The 19,429-nt window shown below is 38.7% G+C and overlaps 1 protein-coding gene across 1 annotated transcript; it reads right to left on the bottom strand.

Annotated features, from left to right (window-relative positions):
• Nucleotides 1–9,322: 9,322 nt before the first annotated feature.
• LOC103248208 (tripartite motif-containing protein 43) lies at nt 9,323–17,238 on the bottom strand. The gene is made up of 7 exons (XM_008020483.3): nt 17,059–17,238; nt 14,760–15,174; nt 14,047–14,142; nt 12,742–12,972; nt 11,749–11,771; nt 11,120–11,217; nt 9,323–10,010 (listed from the first exon to the last, which is right to left on the bottom strand). Exons 2-7 carry the CDS (start codon nt 15,168–15,170, stop codon nt 9,529–9,531), a joined length of 1,341 nt encoding a protein of 446 aa, XP_008018674.3. The 5' UTR covers nt 15,171–15,174; nt 17,059–17,238; the 3' UTR covers nt 9,323–9,528.
• Nucleotides 17,239–19,429: the final 2,191 nt, after the last annotated feature.

The following is a 19,429-nucleotide window of genomic DNA, read 5'->3' as shown; positions in this document are numbered from 1 at the left end:
CATGAAACAAACATAAGAAAGTAATTCCCTTTAGAGTTGGCATTTTGTAGGTTGCAAAAGTCCTAACCAATCCAGAAGAGAGAGTAGAGATGGGTATAGGCAGGAACAATCCATGATGTGGATAATGGACACTCCAGCCAATTTGGAATACTTCTTCATTTTCCAGTGCTTCTCCTTTTAATAAAAAAGATAGTTTTTTGTACATGACACTGTTTTCATTCTAGCATCTGAAACCTACCTCTACCACAAAGTTTTCTGTTGAATTACAAATCTATTTTTCAGAATCTGGTAATAGACTGTTTTTTTAATCTGGGTTCTAAAACTTATTGCAAAATCTTTGTATGAAATTTGATGATCTATTTCTGCTTCCTTAACATAGGTAGAAATCTGACTTTATTTAATTCTGGAAATTTTAAAGTTTTTATAAAAATGTCATTCTATGATAAATACCATTTAAAACCGAGTAAATATAACTCCTTTGACATTTTGTTTGTTTTATTTGCTCACATGGAGAGAATTCTGCATATTTTTTCCAATGTTAACAAAATTTAGTAATTTTCCAACAAGTTATATTTTTCTTTCTGGACTCTGAATATCCAGGGCTATCTTTTTTTTAACCCTTTTTTTTTTTAATTGCTTCTCAATTGTTTTACACGTTTATTGTCTATTTTTCTACAAACCCCAGTCATTTTCTGTTGAAACCTCTTATCTATTAGAGTGGAGAGAAATATGTTAGAAAAAGGAAGGGGACAATGTGGTACATGGGCTGATGTGCTAGATATTGTGCTGTCTCTATGCACACATTGTTCCTAATCGCCACCGAAAATATGCAATATGTCCCGAGTTTACATAAGAGCACATAAAAGGTAAGCAATTTTTCCTTTTTTTTTTTTTTTTTTTCTGGACACTGAGTCTTGCTCTGTCGCCCAGAGTGGAGTGCAGTGGCGAGATCTCTGCTCACTGCAAGCTCCTCCTCCCGGGTTCACTCCATTCTCCTGCTTCACCCTCCTCAGTAGCTGGGACTGCAAGTGCCCGCCACCACACCCGGCTAATTTTTTGTATTTTTAGTAGAGACGGGGTTTCACCGTGTTAGCCAGCATGGTCTCGATCTCCTGACTTCGTGATCCGCCCGCCTCAGCCTCCCAAAGTGCTGGGATTACAGGTGTGAGCCACTGCGCCTGGCCATAAGCAATCTTTTTATGGTCCTATTTCCTGTACGGGATGGATTCAGGAATCAATCTCATGTCCTCAACTCCAGAAATCCTCAAATCTCTTAAGGTATTGTCTCACCTAGAGCCACAGAAACACATATGATTTCTTCTGTGCTTGTGTGTTCAGGTGAGGTTCAGTCTACATTCTGAGGTTTCTTTCTCTGATGAATGAAACATTCAGTTCTTGAATATTGCTACATTATCAGTAGCCTATAAAAACCAGAATCAAATAGGTTTTCTTCCTTAAGAAAATAATGGAGGCAGCAATTACACACAGCAGTGTAGGGGGTAGATTTCAATCACGTTTTTCTTTTTCTATTCTTTTTTTCTTTTCTTAGAGAGAGAGTCTCACTCTGTCACCCAGACTATAGTGCAGTTGCTGGATCATAATTATTGCAGTGTCAACCGCCTAGTCTAAGCGATCCTCAACCTCGGCCTCCTGAGTAGCTCTGACTACAGGCAGTTACCCCTACTCCAGGTCAGTTTTTAAATTGTTTGTGGAGATATTGTCTTCTTAGGCTGTTCCGTCTGGTCTCAAACTCCTGGACTCAAACAATCCTCCTGCTTCAACCTTCCAAGGCACTGGGATTACATGTGTGAACCACTGTTCCCAGCCTCAAAGTATTTTCATGGCAAAGAGTTAACAGAATATTTTCTTCTCTAGATGCAGTAGACCCAAGATTCTTGTCTTTTATTCTTCCCATATCTGGCTGAGTATCCTGTTCTCAGATATTACATTGCCAAATTTGTTTTCCAGTCATCTTTCCAGCACAGTATAGAAAAATTAGTACTGTGGAGTAGAGTTTTCACATTCTTTCCTGATCCCTGCCAGTTCTAATGGTGCTCATGGACTTAGCCATTACCCTTCACTGGAATCCATTGTTGTTTATAAACAAGAGTAAGTGTTGTTTATTAAATTTCCAAGGAATAGGGCGGAATGTAAGGTTAGCATGTCTTGTGCTTTTACCTACCCTAAGCCCAAAGGATCATGAGTACAACATATAGAAATCTTTCCTCCTTAACCCTGTCACGTTCTACTTGGATGCTGTGGAGAAATAAACCCAGTGTATCCCCTTCTGCTGTACAAAATATTAATACTTGGCTAAAAATGATGATTGTAAAATTTCATCCAAAGATTTCAGTCACATTTTCAACTAAATGCATTATAAAACCATGTAATACAAGTTGACTGTTATTCACAATGTTAGAGAGGAAGAATTTCAGATTTTGGATATTTGTGGATTGCGGAATATTTGCATATGCATAATAAGATATCTTGTGTATCAACCCAAGTGTAAACACAAAATTTGTGTTTCATGTACACCTTATTCAGATAGGCTGAAGATAATTTTAGACAATATTTTAAATAATTTTATTCATGAAACAAAGTGTGTGTACACATTGCCATTTTATTTCCTTTTGTGAGTGCTCTTCCTTGGGGACATCTGGGTGGACACAGAAAGATATATTGCAACTGAAGGGGCTAGGAGAGACTTTGGTCCATTGAGAACAGTTTTGACCGTAACTGCTCACATGAGGTCATGTGTGGGATATTTCACTTTCGGTGACATTTCAGAGCTCAAAACATTTGAGATTTTGGAGCATTTTGGATTTTTAGATTTTTTGATTAGTGGTGCTCAACCTGTATGGTATTTCATCTTTTTCTTCTCTAGGTAGGAATGGAATTTGCATTTTTGTTTTCACTTGTATTACACATTTTTTTTTCCAACTCAAATTCATTATGCATATTAGTTAGATCTCTTCAAATTTTGATGAAAATTCTCATTATATCAATTATTATTTTCAAAAATTTTTTATAACAAATCAATTAAATACCATGATAATCCACAGTTAAAAAATAAACATAAATTCATGTTCATGTATTAGAATTGGGTTTTTTTCCCCAAATGATGAGCATTAATGAAATAGTATGCCTTAAAAACCTTTTTCTAAATATATTTGAGAATATTGTTTGAAAGTAAAAAATTGAAAAAGACTGAGCATACCATAATTAATGACATTTGTGCTTAAGAAGACTCTCTTTTTCAGAGATTATTTATAAAATGAAAGTACACATTTCTAACATTCCTCATCCCAGTTAAGAGCTTGTTACTGATGTGCTACTTATGGTGTTGAAAGTTGTTAGGCTAACAGGATGCACTGGTAATAGTACACTGTCAAGCTAAACTTTCCTGATTTAAATGCTATCTCACCATTCCTGTGCTGTACGTTTTTATTAGAATTCTAGCAGTATGAACTTTATATTGTGGCCTAAATAACAAGCACACACAAACATGATTTCACACTGTGTATGCTGATGTATTTTAAAGTATGTGAAAAATATTGTAGGTGTCAGCAAGTACAACAGTGCTTTGTACATAGAAAGGGACCAATTAATGCTAAGTAAATGTTATTAGTTACTTAAGAACGTTGTATTACGTGAATACATCCAAATCAATTATTATTTCATTGGTAATATGATAGCAACCCTAGATGCAGAGTTAAGGAGAATATTGAGCAAGAATGGGTTAGGAGGGTGTGAGGAGTAGGCCCCAGAGAAAGTAAATACCAATAATTTGCTGAGTCAAAGTTGAAAGCACCCATAGGCTAAGTAGATACCTCCCATTCTGACCCAGTTCAGCAAAATATTTGAATCTTCTGTGGTTTTCATAATTCTGGGAGTTTAGAAAATGCTTTAGAGAAGTGAATGAGCCACTATACTTTTATATTCATTTATTTATTGCATTTGGTGATTTGAGAATTTCTCTAAGTCACTAGAGATAGAGCTTCAGAATACTAATCTCAGGTTACAAATTAATTTTTCAATTTTATACCCATAAACCAGTCCCCAAAGATCACCCCGCGGTTAAGTAACAGTAAATTATCTTCAATGTCATTTAAGTTCACCAGTTTCTTGTGAAGTATTTTTAACTTTAAAAAGTTTAAAAACACAAAAAACTATTCTTTAAAACAAAACAAGTATAAATCAAGTTCTTAAAAACCAATCCAGGCTGGGTGTGGTGAGTTAACCTCAACACTTGGGGAAGTTGAGGTGGGCTGATCCCTTGAGGTCAGGAGTTGGAGACACGTCTGACCAACATGGCAAAACCCTGTAACTAATAAAAATACAAAAATTAGGCTGGCATAGTTGCACTGACCTGTAGTCCCAGCTACCCAGGAGGCTGTGGCAGGAGAATCTCCTGAACCTAGGAGGCAGAGGATGAAGTGAACCCAGATTGTGCCACTGCAATTCAGACTGCGCAAGAGAGCGAGACAACATTTCAAAAAAAAAAAAAAAAAGTCTTCTACTCTTTAAAAATCATGGAAAATATAGTATTACAGATAAAAGTAGAAAACAAAATTGTTGTTCATATATGTTAGGTTTTAATAAAGAGTTATTAAAAAGTAATTATAAAGTCACTTTATGTGGACTTAAAAAGGTAACATCAGGCCGCTGTGGTGGCTCATATCTATAATCCCAGCACTTTGGGAGGCCGAGGTTGGCGAATTACCTGAGATCAGGAGTTCACGACCAGCCTGGCAAGCATGGAGAAACCCCCTCTCTTCTCAAAATAAAAAAATTAGCTGGGCATAGTGGCAGGCACCTGTAATCCCAGCAGGAGATTTGCTTGAACCCCGGGGGTGGAGGTTAAAGTGAGCCAAGATCCTGCCACTTCACTCCAGCCTGGGTGAAAGAGCCAGACTCCATCTCAAAAGAAAAAAAAAAAAAAAAGTAACATTGTATAATGACATCAGACATCTGATTTACTTATCTATCATTGGAATGTATTTGTTGAAGTTATTTTTTAATTTTAATTGATAAAGCAATTATAAAAATAAATAGAGCCAATCAAAAGGACTAGGTTTTGCCTTTGAAACTGAAGAAACCTAATCTAATAAAGGATTATAAATCATGCTGCTATAAAGACACATGCACATGTATGTTTATTGCGGCGCTATTCACAATAGCAAAGGCTTAGAACCAACCCAAATGTCCATCAGTGACAGACTGGATTAAGAAAATGTGGCACATATACACCATGGAATACTATGCAGCCATAAAAAAGGATGAGTTTGTGTCCTTTGTAGGGACATGGATGCAGCTGGAAACCATCATTCTCAGCAAACTATGGCAAGAACAGAAAACCAAACACCGCATGTTCTCACTCATAGGTGGGAACTGAACAATGAGATCACTTGGACTCGGGAAGGGGAACATCACACACCGGAGCCTATCATGGGGAGGGGGGAAGGGGGAGGGATTGCATTGGGAGTTATACCTGATGTAAATGACGAGTTGATGGGTGCTGACGAGTTGATGGGTACAGCACAGCAACATGGCACAAGTATACATATGTAACAAACCTACACGTTATGCACATGTACCCTAGAACTTAAAGTATAATAATAATAAAGAAAAAAAAAGAAAAGAGGGAAAAAAAAGAGTGTATCCATGCATAGTTTAAATTTTTCAAAAAAATACATACATAAAAAGAACGTAGAGAAGTGTTTTAAGAAAAGTTTCTAACTCTGGAAATTCTACACAGTGTATATGGAACAAGGTTCTGTCTTTCACATTATTTAAAAAAACAGAAACCCTCAGTGTTGTCCATCAGGATTCCAAGATATATCCAGTGAATGCTCAATTATAAAGCATCTAGCCTGGCTCACTTTGAAAACTTTTCTTCTAAATTTGTCTTCCTGGGGCCTTTAATACTTGAGTCTAATTTAGAGTTTTAGAAACGATTGAGTTTAAAGAAAGTAATTCCAATCTACCCTTCTTTTTAAAACCGAAGTAGGCTTAGGAATTTCTTCCTAAAATGTATAAACATTATTTTTCAAGCCTGTCATCCCAGCACATTGAGAGGTGGACACAGGAAAGGAGTTTGAGACAAGCATAGGTAACATTGCGAAACCTCGTCTCTCCAAAAAAATAAAAATTAGTGGAGCATGGTGGCATGAACCTGTAGTCCCAGGTACTGGGGAGGCTGAGGTGGGAAGATTGCTATAGCCCGGGAGGTTGACACTGCAGCTAGACAGGATGTAGTCACTACACTCCAGCCTGGGCGACAAAGCCAGACACTGTCTCAAAAAAAAAGAATATAAAATATCTCACTAATATTTGTCATGTTTATTATGTTGAAAACATTTTGGATATATTGGGTTAGAAAGTGTTATTAAAATTAATTTCAATTGTTACTAGTTGTTTTAAATATCATTAGAAAAACATATTCCCTCCCCTCTCTTTTATAGTTTCCCTGCAAATACATGCACTAAAGAAAAACAATGAAGAAAATATATTTAATTAAATAATATTCAAAATACAAAACAAAAAACTTTTGAAATGTATTTAAGACAATGCGAACAAAAAATGTATATCCCACACCCACACATAAGGCATTGAGAAAGGCACTTTGCTCCGGGAATGAGCTCTGGGAATGAGGATTATGAGCAGTGAGTTTGGGAGTCAAACCCAGGCAATTTAGCTTCAAGACATCGCTCTTAACCATGATACCATATTACTCTCGCCTGACTTTTTCACGGTGGAAAATACACAGTGGAAACCTCATGCCAATTCCAGGAAATGTAACGACTCAAGAATTATTTTGACATGTGCAGGAAATGTTGCTTCTTGTCTTCTTTATCAGTATCCCTTGTTCTCTACAACTTTGCTTTTCCTCACCAAACTTTACTTTTCTGACACATTTATGGGTGCATTCCGGTAAAGAAAGAGAGTTTTACTTTGTGTCAGACACTGATAGAAACTCTCTTTCTTCATATGTGCCTGAACTTGACTGTCCTCTTTCTGTTGCCATTAGTTAACCCCGAATACCTTTTACCCTTTTAGATGTCATAAGGGTGTGACTGAGCAGTTTCAAAGGCATCAACTTTTGCTTTCTCCTCCTCCCTTGGAATCCTGCATCTGCACTGCTGGTCTCAGACAAAACAGGCAACCCCTATTTCCCATTCTGGGATATTTTAATGACCAACTTTTCTTATGTTGTGAATTTGAAGGGCAAGGACAGATCATTGGAAAGCAGATAGACAGGGACCTGTGTTCTGAGAACTGGGCCAGAAGACTGACAGAGGCACAGAAGAATTTCAGAGTGATTCTGGCAGGCATCATGGTTCAGTAAGGGCCAGAGGAGTGGATCATATGGGCACAGGGTGAGAGGCCTGTGACAGGACACGGCCTATCTCTTTTGCAGCAGAATGTTAATAGACATTAGATTTTAGTAAACAGAGAACATATCTCTGAGTCAGCATCAAAAACTTCCACAGTCTGGAAGAATGAAGAGTCACAGGACCTAGCCTCACCTTCCCTTTTGAGTATGAGAGTCTACAATGGAACAGCTTTTGTCTGAGCTTAAAACCAATGTCTCTCTCTTCAGTCCACACTTACTGGTAAGGTCCAGTGGATGACTCGGCTACAGGTTTCTGAACTTCTGGCTTTTGAGGGAAAGACTTTGTCACCCTCTATGCTGAAAGTATTCTATGTACTATGAACCCCAGTCAGTGACTCTTAATATCAAGAAATCTTGGGAAGTACAAGGCATTCAGAAAGCTTGCATGAATAGTTTGCAGCCACATATAGACATCAGAAGGGGATTCCTGACAAGGATTCACTGACCCTTTTTATCTCACTGTCCTAGAATTACTGTGTCTGTACATGTCATCTTGAAGGAGATGGACCACTCCTTCCACCCCTCTACTCCAGTATCGTGTGCATCTACCTCAGTGATTTTGCTGTGTTGTGTTCATAATGATTGTCCAGTTGATACCAAATCTTGAAGAAAATTTCCAAAAGAATATTAACGTGGTTAATTGTTGATTGCCCCTTTACAGGCATCTGGAACTTGAATGGTGTTTCTGTAAGGGGCTCGCTGGATCTCATGTTTTACAGGACCCTGAGTCTCTGGATATAGATCCTCAATGTCCACTTCTTAGGAAGAGTAGGTGTAGTAGGTTATATTCCTCCCCCATTCTCTCTAAAAAGTGCTAAAATATATATTCAGTCCCCCACTGTCTTTCTGTGATGTAACTTCAAGACTGCTACTGCTGTGTGTGTTCTAGTCCCTTTACTTTGTGTAGGGTTGTGACTGCAGCTGATGTTTTGCTCTGTAGCATAATGGTAGTATAGACTTCTCCTGACTCTGTGGGAATCTTCACTGTGGAAAATTATCTACCATGCTGTGAGCAAGGCCAAGCAACTACCTGGAGAGGCCGTTTGAATATATTCTATGTAACAGCCCCAACCAAGGAACCCCAGACATCAGCCAGGATCATCTGCTGGACTGGAAGTAGAATGTTTGTTTCCATTATTTAATCAGTGATCATGAAAATGACCATTTGGTGGGCAGACAGACTCAATGGACTCACTATAAACTGGGTTTTCATCAGAACTGGGTTATGTTTTTTTTTTGCTTTTTGATTTGGTTTAACTTAGTTAGTTGTTTTTTTTTCCCCCTGATACTAATATGTTTCCACTGTAACATGAGGTAATGGTTATGTCTCAGGTCTCTAGATTATCAATGAGGATTCAGTCTGTGTGAATTGGAAGTATAAACACATTTAAAACAGACAGTCTGCTCATCTGTCTATTTTTCCCTGGGTGATGCTGTTTGCTTTAATAAACAGCTACAGAATTCCATGTGGGTTAAATCCTTTTGGTTCCTGCTCAGACATTGCTAGCAACTTCTCAGAGAAGCAATAGGCTGTACCATTAGCCTATGTCTGTAGGTGGATATTCTATGTAGATTTTTGTAGTGTGTTCTGATGTTCACACAATGATAAAATCGCCTAATAATGCATTTCTCAGAATGTATTTTGTCTCCATAGGATGCATGACTGTTAAGTTCCTATTCTAGCCCAAAGATTCAGTGAAAACTTCTGTGTAAAGTACATTTTTCCCCCTAAAGTGATGAGGTGTAGAATTTACTGAATTAATAGGAGGGAACTTTCACACTTACAAGTGCATTGTACAAAATCCTGTCTGTCCATAATGTGCAAATTTTGTTCCTGCACGAGATTATTAAGTTGGAATCATACACCCACATATTTCCAGAATTCCATCCAATAAATTCACAAACACTTGAAAATCGCAATACATATTTTAGGAAATGGGCCATAGGACATTATTTCAATTGTAAGAAAATGTACAAAAAAGTTCTGCATTTTACATATTTTCTATTTAATAGCAACAAAACGAAGTGACACTAACATAGATGAAAGCCTGAACAGTATGATTTCTTTGTATCAACAGTGAAGGGGTCCCTTGTATATGGGGCTCCCAAACAGTCAGGTCTCTTAATCCTGATCATCTGTGGCCAGTGGAAAAGAAAGGCCTGACAGGAAAATTTAAGGAGCCAGCCGGGTAACTCCATATGAGGGAACTCCTGGTGACATTCAAAAAACTCACACTTCCACCTTCAAAATCAAGAAACACACCAACCCGGCCCAGAGGTTTCTCTACATAGTGAGGAAACATTGGGGAGGTGGTCAAGAGACTGAAACGATTATCCACCTTCACACACAAAAGAAGAAATATGTCCTTAGATGTAACCATTGTGCCATTCTTCCTTATCCAGGAGTCCTTACAGACTCCCAGAGCCCAGTCCCAAGAGCTGTCCACATCCAGCTCCCAGTAGTGTTTCCCAGAGGAGAAGACACAGGTTCCCCATGCAGCAAAATAGTCAGATCTGTCGGAATTCAAAGATCCACGACTAAACATCAAACTTCTCACATCCTCAAACAGCCTGATATTGTGATTGGTTACTTCCCAAGTGAAGGCAATTTCCACTGTAGAAAAAAGAGAATGTTCAAGTGAAAAGTAGTTTATAAATTCTCATGTTCAGATAAGAAAGAGACTCTCACTAGAAAACACAGGTCAAGATTAGAAAGAAACTTCTGTCTGGAAAAATGTTGGAATCAAAGGGTGTTAGTATATCTGCACAAGTAATTGGCCAAACTACAATGATCACAGTTTCTATAAACTCAAAAAGTATAAAGGGGAGGAAGGTCATGTCTATGTCTAGTTCAACGACCTTTCGTAACAACTGAAAAACTGGAAGCTCTAGCCCTGCAGCCAAGTCCATAGCAATAAAATTAACCTCCATCGCCTCTTCTCTGTCAGGGCGGAGCAGGAGACTGGGGACAGGAGATGAGGTGGGGAACATTCTTAGACCCAAATAAAATGTCACCATTTTGCCAGAAATATTATAATCTGTCACTGAAGCTAGCAAATTCATACTTAAAGAAAAAATCTGAATCTGCCTTCTGAAGTGCAGATTCCTTGCAAGAATTATCTGACTTTCATGGCAGATTCAGGCACAGGCTGCTTTAATCTGCTGGATTTTTCATGATCTATCCTGGAGTTCTATCTCAGGCCTCATCAACCACCAAATCACGTTTCTATGGTTCACAGATTCTCGGTTTTGGTGCTGTTATATAAGTTACTGATGTATGCTTTCGTTGATTAAAAACATGACTAAAATTATAAATGCTATGAAACTTCACCTGAAATGTATTTTAAAAAACACTGTCACTCAAATCAGTTGTTAACTGCACTAAATTTGAAATTGAAATGTCCTAAATTAATTTAGTTCTGTATATTTCATGTAACAACTGTATACAAGAAATTGTATCAGGGAATGCTTCCTAAAGTCCTAAAGGGCCCTTCTGCATATTTTATTTTTCTAAGAAATTTGTTATGTGGCTGATTCCTGTTACATTTCACCAGATTTTATTTATTTTTGTCAGTTTGATGATAGTGAAACTATAAATATAAATACCTATTCACAGACTATTCTCTTCTTCTAGATGAAAGATGATTACACTGGTAAAGCTGCCCATAGAAAACCATGAATGAAGGCATTGCATGTTGATCCCACCAAGAGGGCGACACTCACCTCGGAATCGGTTGAGCCTGTCCACCAGTCCAGTGATGGGCCCTGCAGTGAGCTCTGGCTTCACAGGCTGGGGCATGTGCAGCAGCACGGACTCACTCCTGCAAGGAAGTTGGTTGAGTTGGTTAAGTTTCCCATATCTGTGTTTAAGAAATAGATTCCAACAGAAAATGCTTCATTCAAATCCACTTCTGATATTGTAATGTACCCTCACAATCCTAGGATGGGTTTGAGGCTCTTAGGGAATCTTTCTAACTATTCACTCCATTTCTAACTGACTGCCACTGAAAGATAAATGCCTCTCTCCCTATCTGCCACCAAATAGTTTATCTCTAATTAGGATTCTGAATCCTAAAACCAGGCAATTGTATTCTAGCGACTTCTGCATTGAACTCTTCAAAACATAACTCCCACAGTCACTTGGGAAAGTAAGAAAAGGTTAACGTCTGATAAAATGCATAGGTAATATTCAACATACCACACAAACACATGAGTACACACACACACACACACACACAATCACACTGGCACATTATGGTGTTAGTAAATTATGTTTTCACTTTGTTGGAAACAGCTTGATGTTTTCATAGCACGCCTTGTGCTCCAGCTTGCACTGATGGCCAAAAACATACCTTGCCACGATGTCTCCCAAATCCTGTAGAGAGGGAGAGAGAAAGAAAAAATGACTTCTTTAGAAAGTTGTTATTCTTGTTGGGTGAGGTGGCTCACACCTGTAATCCCACACTTTGGGAGGCCAAGGTGGGTAGATCACCTGAGGTCAGGAGTTCCAGACTAGCCTGGACAACATAGCAAAAACCCATCTCTATGAAAAATACAAACAAATTAGCTGGATGTGGTGGTGCATGCCTGTAGTTCCAGCTACTCGGGAGGCTGAAGCAGGAGAATGACTTGAACCAAGGAGGCAGAAGTTGCAGTGAGCTGAGATTGGGCCACTGACTTCAGTCTGGGTGACAGAAGAAGACTCTCTCTCAAAACAAACAAACAAAAATTCTGCCCATCTGGTCTTTAGGTTTTGAAAACTTTAGAATTACCATATACTATCACTGCAACTCTTTTAAAATGTATTCTCATCTCTAGCAATTATACCAGTAAGACCTACTGACAGAATCAATTTCTGATAAATTCAGGACCCTAAATTTGCATGAGAGAGAAAAGTGTGAGTAGTGACTGCGCATTGCTGCAGCTGTCTACAATGTAGTCTTTTTCGGGGCTAGCCCCCAAAGGTTAATATGGCTGAAATTAAGAGCATTTCAAACCTAGGACTTCCCAAAAGGAGGAAGAAGGAAACGTTAGTTTTTCCATAATTTCTATGGATTATCCATTGGAGACAAAAGTGAATTTTCACATGAAATTTTTTATTCCACAGTTTTAGTGAAATGTGCTGGAGGAGGAAGCTTGTGGTAGAAAATGTTCTATGGAAATCTAGTTACACAATTCCATAAAGGTTTATTTCCATGATTAGGTTAGCAGTTATCGTTTATCTCTATACGGCTCTCACCATCAATGTGGGAGAAGAAGAAATAATGTCTTGGGTACCTAATGGAAGGCCAAGATGTAAAGGTCAGCTAATATAAAGTATCTCAAGGGACATCCTCCATTCTTACCTGGAGCAGCTCCACATCTGGTTTATGACACATTTTCATTAGTTCCTGATACATTTCTTTCAAGTGTTTACTCTTTTGTTCCATGTTGACCCAACTTCTCTGGAGTTGCTGAAAAATCTCTTGGTACTCCTTGTTCAGTCTCTCTAGATGTTGTTTTTCTTCCCTATGGAGAACTGGATGCAGCTTCCTGTACTCATTCCTGATCATCTGTGCCCATAAAACCACATCGCCCTGTAGGGACATGGATTTTGTAGGTTACATACCCAGGCCTACTTCCATCTCACAGAACCCACAAATTCATCCTCCTCATTCCTTCTTTTATTTTCCGTTATTTACAAACAGTGTGATGAGTTAAACAAGACCTTCCTTCAAAATTTATGTAATTCATCAATTCCCGAACACCTGCAAATTAGCGCTTTAGATTTAAATGTTTAAATATATGTCCTCTTAAATCTGAAATACCATTAGAAAACAACTAAAATTTATGATTGATTGTCAAATTGTCGTGGATAATATATATAATCTTTGTTACTCAATTAGTTTGTTGTTTCAAATCTCTGTACTTCACAGACTAAACAATCACTGTCAGTAGAAATGATTTTAGTATCTTATAATCAGAATCAGAAGCCATCACACAAAAAGGATCTTAGTAAAAAATGTAACCCCCAACTCTCAAACCGACTACCTCTTTTCTGTCTCCTATCTTTCTTCTGTCAAAAGCCGTAGGCTCTGTATTGCGCTGCCATTCTAAGAACATGAATCTCCATTCCATTGTGTCTCTCCTCTCAATATTGAGATAGTTATTCTCTCACTCCCCCAGTCATTTTTTATCCCTTCTCCTCAGCTTTTCATCATGTTACATTTTATCCTACCTGAACTGGTATCATCTGAGTCCTCTGCTATCAGACTTCACCAGCACAGGCACATTTCTTAAATGACTGTTCCTACGTGATTTCTTCCCCCTGGCCAACGTCATATTCAAGATTAAATAACTTTATTTTTCAATTATGTACTATGTAATTAATATTACATAATTCAACTTATTCAGAAAACTCTGCCTGAAATACTTATTAATTTTAAGCACATACTTGCCCTTCAGAATTTATATTTATTTTTTACTTATCGGAAGAACATTTCCAAAAAACCTGAACAAACATTATATTGAACAGTCTGGTTGTTTTCCAGCCTATGAATAAACACATGACAAAATCTGGCATATGAGAATTTCAACTCAAGTTGCTAATATAAATGTTGTCAGCATGCCTGTCTCAAGCTGGTTGTGAGGACTCACAGTATCATACTTACCCTCCAGAGGAAGGCTGTTCTTCTCTCCTCATTTAGATTTCTCTGATTTTCTTGAATCTTTTTCCATAAAATCCTCATTTGCTTTAAGAGCTTCTCCTGCAAAAGAATTATGAGGTTAAAAAACAGAAAGTCAAATACCATAGATTCTACACTCTGAATGATAAACACAGGCAAGGGATGTAATATATAAATATATTAGAGAGAAGAAAAATAAACAAATTTTTTCACTGCTCATCCTCAATTGATATTTTCAGTTCTGAGGTTTCAGAATATACAACAGTTTTGGGAACTGAAGAGTCAAGATTTCCTGTAACCTGGCTAATGTTCAGTGAAACATCCTGCTTCAGAACCCACTGTGCTAGTCCCCTGATTTTGTAGTTTGCTATTCCCATACTCGTTTGTCCAGTAATATAAATATATTTCAAAAATATGTTTCTTTGCACTTGTAGTTTTGGTTGCTTTTCAATGCCTTTAGCATTGAACTGTAGAGTCAATCATAAGGACGTTTACTTAATCAGTCTCTTTTTGGGTGCAAACTCCATGAAGGAATGTATAGTTGCACATTTTATTCAAAATGTCATAATTGATACCAAGAACAGCACCTGGCACTCAGTAAAGACGGGAGTAATCACCATGATGATTCTCATTGTCCTTCTAATCTCTTTAATTCTGCCACCCTCCAGCTTTCAGGTGATCTCAGAGCTCTCTCTTACCCGGTGTTCCTCAGCTGCCCCTTCAATGGGATAGTGTTTGTGAGCCCCGTGCTCCTGAGAGTTGGAGCACAGCAAACAGAGCAGACTCTTTTCCACATCACAGAACATCTTCTTTGTTTCCCTATGGGTCCCACATATTTGTTTCTCAGAGCTCAGGAATTGCCAGAGACTGGCTTTTCTCGCGATGGTCACTAAATTCTTCAGAAGAATATTGGTTTTGAAGTCCTGTTTCTGTGATGGTTCGCTGCATGCAGGGCAGTTGGCAGGACTTTGGGCTTCTTCCCAGGAAAGGCAGAGACAGGGCCTACAGAAGCTGTGCCCACAGCAGATGGTGACAGGGTCTACCAGGTAGTTCGAACAGATGACACAGATGAGTTCCTTCTGGAAGGCATGTGAAAAGTCTGAGTCCATTTTCCTAAGGAAAGAAAACCACAAGAATTTATTCTCCTACCCTGCAGAGACAAAGATCCAATCAAAGTTTGAATCAGGTTGTGATTGAATAATATCCTTTTTCTTTTTCTAGAGAAGTATAGGCTTTAATTTGCAATGACAGAAATAGGAAAAATAGAAAACTAAGGCACAAAGAGACATCAACCTCTAGAAAAAATGACTGTTCTCCAATCAACACATGTCCAGCTTTCCAAACTCTACTTTCTTGCAAAGAATAATGTCGGATTTTCTGAGGTGTTAGTGTCCACCAGATTGCTTAGGCTTCAAGGGTTTCATCAACCTATAGACTCAAGAGGTGAGTCTGAATGATCTGAAAATCAGTAACACTCTTAATTGCCAGTGATTGGTTTAGAGAAGGAAAGCTCACTAAGCTCTTCTACTCTCATTATTTTCTTTAACTACAACAACCATCTATAATGACTTTTCCAGCAGGACCCTGCTTGAAAATGTTAGAGCAGAACTCATACCTTTATCCAAATCAGAAAAAAGCTACCCTTTACTCTCCAAGGTAAAACAGTCAAATCAAGGTAAGGTACCTCTCCAAGGTAAAACTAAGAATCATTGTTTTTCTAGGCTGCTATGTTAATTCAATCAACAAAAACTTTCTGGCATGTTTACTGTTCCTGCACTGTCTGTTAATTTGGGGATATACTGGTTAATATTACAAAATCTTTAAAAGACAGATAATTAAATTTACAAAAAGATAATGATAATTGAAGCATTATCATTATTCTTTCACACAGTCGGAAAAACAGTAAGTATCATGCAATAATAATGGGCGCTAGAGGCCGGGTGAGGTGGCTCAAGCCTGTAATCCGAGTACTTTGAGAGGCCGAGGTGGGTGGATCACGAGGTCAGGAGATGGAGATCATCCAGGCTCACATGGTGAAATCCTGTCTCTTCTAAAAAATACAAAAAATTAGCCAGGCGTGATGGCGGGCACCTGTAGTTGTAGTCCCAGCTACTCAGGAGGCTGAGGCGGGAGAATGGCGTGAACCCGGGAGGAGGAGCTTGCAGTGAGCCAAGGTGGCGCCCCAGCACTCCAGCCTGGGCGACAGAGCAAGACTCTATCTCCAAAAAAAAAATAATAAAAATAAAACATTGGCACTAGACAATAACTCAGCGTTTTAAATGAATGTATATTTTGCTAAAATAGAAATAAAAACCTAGGCCAGGCAAGGTGATTTAAGCCTGTAATCCCAGAAGTTTGGGAGGCCAAGTCAGGCAGGTTTTTTGAGCTCAGGAGCTCTAGACTGGCGACAAAGCAAAATGTCTAGATCATTCTGTCTCTAAAAATACTTACACAAATTTAAAAAAATAGGCCCAGCGCCGTCGCTCACGCCTGTAACCCCAGCACTTTAGACGGCCGAGGTGGGCGGATCACAAGATCAAGAGATCGAGACCATCCTGGCCAACATAAAGAAACCCCGTCTCTACTAAAAAAGCTACAAAAATTAGATGGGCGTGGTGGCAGGCGCCTAGAGTCCCAGCTGCTCTGGAGGCTGAGGCTGAAGAATCGTTTGAACCTGGAAGGCGGAGGTTGCAATGGGCCAAGATGGCACCACTGCACTCCAGCCTGGCAATAGAGCATGATTCCATCTCAAAATAGATTAATTAATTAATTAATTAATTAAAATAAATAGCTGAACATGGCGGCCCATGTTTAATCCATAAACCTATGGATTATGTTTAATATAATTTTAAAAAAGAAATGGAACCATTTTTAAAACTCAGAAAATGAGATCATTGCATCAAAAATAATCTAAGTTTGCAGATAAATTAAAGTCCCCAAATTTTGTTGTGGTTTGTAACCTAATAGTAGCTCCTACTCTGGAATATGTGTACTTACCTCAGAAATGTATCTATGTTCTCACCAAAGCTTGCTGTTGAATATGATGGATTCCACTCAGGGATGAGAGTCTCACAGTGCAGTGTTGGTAGCTTTTGGAAGTCTCCAAGGCCAGTTGCAAAGTTGCTCTGTGGGCTCTGGAGAAGAATGAGCTTGGCTCCTGAAGCATCCTTTTATAAATCTCTGAATACCACACCCCTTTCTTCCAATTGATTGCATTTCACAGGGTGTAGGTGGGTGTTAACATAGATGATTAAGTTTCTTCAAAATATAAATTTTATTTTTATTTTTATATATATATATTTTGAAAGGATTCTGGCACTGTCACTGGTTAATTTTTTTTTTTTTTTTTTGCATTTTTAGTAGAGAGTGGGTTTCTCCATGTTTGCTACATGCTTCTGGAACTCCTGACCTCAAGTGATCCGCCTGCCTCAGCCTACAAAAGTGCTGGGATTACAGGCGTGAGCCACCACACCCAGATGATTGATTTTTATTGTAATGTAAGAATTTAATCTAAGAACACCATTGGTCTCCGTTCCAGAAGGGATATTTCTCCTGCTCCTCATGCTCCGAATAAAGCCTTCCAAGGCTCTCTCAACAACCACAGGATGTAGGATTCCCTCCTATATTACCTGGCACTGCCCAACCCAACTCAAGGGGTAATGGAGAGAAAGTCTAGAAAGCTCCATCTCAGGGACCTCCCTGGGCATGGTAGTGTAGGACATGTTGCTCTAAGGTTAATTGAAATGTATTTCTACTTGACAAAATAATGATGACAGGGGTTCATCTGAATGCATTTATTCCACTGCTCGTGAGAGGAGTGACATGCCATGTTGGACACATGAGAACATTCTCTGTCTAGTTACCAGTGGCTCCAGATCTTCATGCAGTCATGGAAAACCATGCTGCAGATTCTGGAGAAGCAGCTCAGACCTTGTGCAGACAAGAGTTCTTCTAGAAACACCTTGGCTATGCAAAAACTATCAGGTCCAGCAACAGTCTGAGCTGGATGAGAGATAGAGTAAAGCTCCCAGGAGCAGCAGAAACTGTAAGACAGGGAAAAGGCAAGGAAGAAACTCTAGATTTCAGGATGTCCCCTTTATATCTTTGAGACTCTCAGGACCCATAAGGCTCCTGTTTCTTTGTCTGACTCCTCTGGGATCCAGGAGTTTTCCTGGGTTAAACCATCCAGGGATAGGACAGGAGATGCCATTTGGTTTTAGGAGCAGAGGAGAGAAACTCAGTGGGAAGAGAGTTTCCAAGGGAGGAAAATTCAGTTGAGCAGGTTTATAAGGTCACAGGACTGGATATGGGTAGAGTTCAGTGTATAGGTTTAGAAGCCATAGTTCCCCCAGATTTCTGATTCTAACATAAGTACACAGAGCCAATCAAATGAAGGAGGGGCAGATCAAGAGAATTCTAAGACAAGGGAAATGAGGGATGAGTATTTGCAGGAGGGCGCTGTCAAGGTCAATAGACAGACATTCTCCCCTCCTCTTATATTCAGAAACAAGAAATGAAACATAAAGGTGTTGCTTGTGCTCTGTGCTAAAGGCAACAGAGCACTTGTCTCTGGTCTCCATATACTCTTGTCATATTTACTTTCAGTATTAAGAGTAAGATTTTGATTCATTTCACACAGAATAAAACTCACCTATCATGTTTAAATTGCTATACATATTATGAGACTTTACTGATCATAAATAAGTTGCTCTCAACCTTGAGGCCTGGTTTAAATTTTCTCTATTCTCATTCCTTCTCCTTCATATCAGAAGCTTCATAATAGACAATGGGGGCAAATATGGTGTGGAGAAATAATCAGTTTGGATTGAGATATTTTTATGTAGTTATCTCTTCCTAAAAAGCTAGGAAAAAGCCAAAATACATGAAATAACCACCTGCCTTAGTTTCTAGCATCCTTTAGGTATCTGCCCACAGATATTCTATATTATATCTTTTCTGAATACGATATTAAAAGTTCAGTTTTGTCTATGCTACTTTCTATCTTTTCCTTTCCTGCTGTATTTTTCTCTAAAGCACTTATCACAATGTGCCACTCTATCAAAAAAAATTTTTTTGTTTTTTTCGAGATGGGGTCTTGCTCTATCACCCAGGCCTAAGTGTGGTGAAATATCAGCTCACTGCAGCCTTGACTTCCCAGGTTCAAGCAATCCTTTCACCTAAGCCGGTATCTGAGACTACAAAACTTGCCAAAACACTCAGCTAATTTTGTTTATCTTTTCTTAGAGATGGGCTCTCACTTTGTCGCTGAGGCTGGTCTCTAACTCCTAAGCACAGGTGATCCTACTGCTTCAGATTCCTGAAGTGCTGGTATTACACGCTAGAGCTACTGTGCCAGCTTCACTTTTTG

Source organism: Chlorocebus sabaeus, chromosome 1 (genome assembly GCF_047675955.1).
Source record: "Chlorocebus sabaeus isolate Y175 chromosome 1, mChlSab1.0.hap1, whole genome shotgun sequence".
NCBI classification, from domain to species: Eukaryota; Metazoa; Chordata; class Mammalia; order Primates; family Cercopithecidae; genus Chlorocebus; species Chlorocebus sabaeus.
This window is presented reverse-complemented; position numbering and strand designations above follow the sequence as displayed.

Excerpts from the sequence above, each read along its gene's own strand:
- LOC103248208 (XM_008020483.3), bottom strand. The coding sequence starts at position 15,170 with ATGGACTCAGACTTTTCACATGCCTTCCAGAAGGAACTCATCTGTGTC. Across the intron at positions 12,973-14,046 it reads GAACAGCCTTCCTCTGGAGG|GGCGATGTGGTTTTATGGGC; the intron begins GTAAGTATGATA and ends ATGTCCCTACAG. Across the intron at positions 11,218-11,748 it reads TTGGGAGACATCGTGGCAAG|GAGTGAGTCCGTGCTGCTGC; the intron begins GTATGTTTTTGG and ends ACTTCCTTGCAG.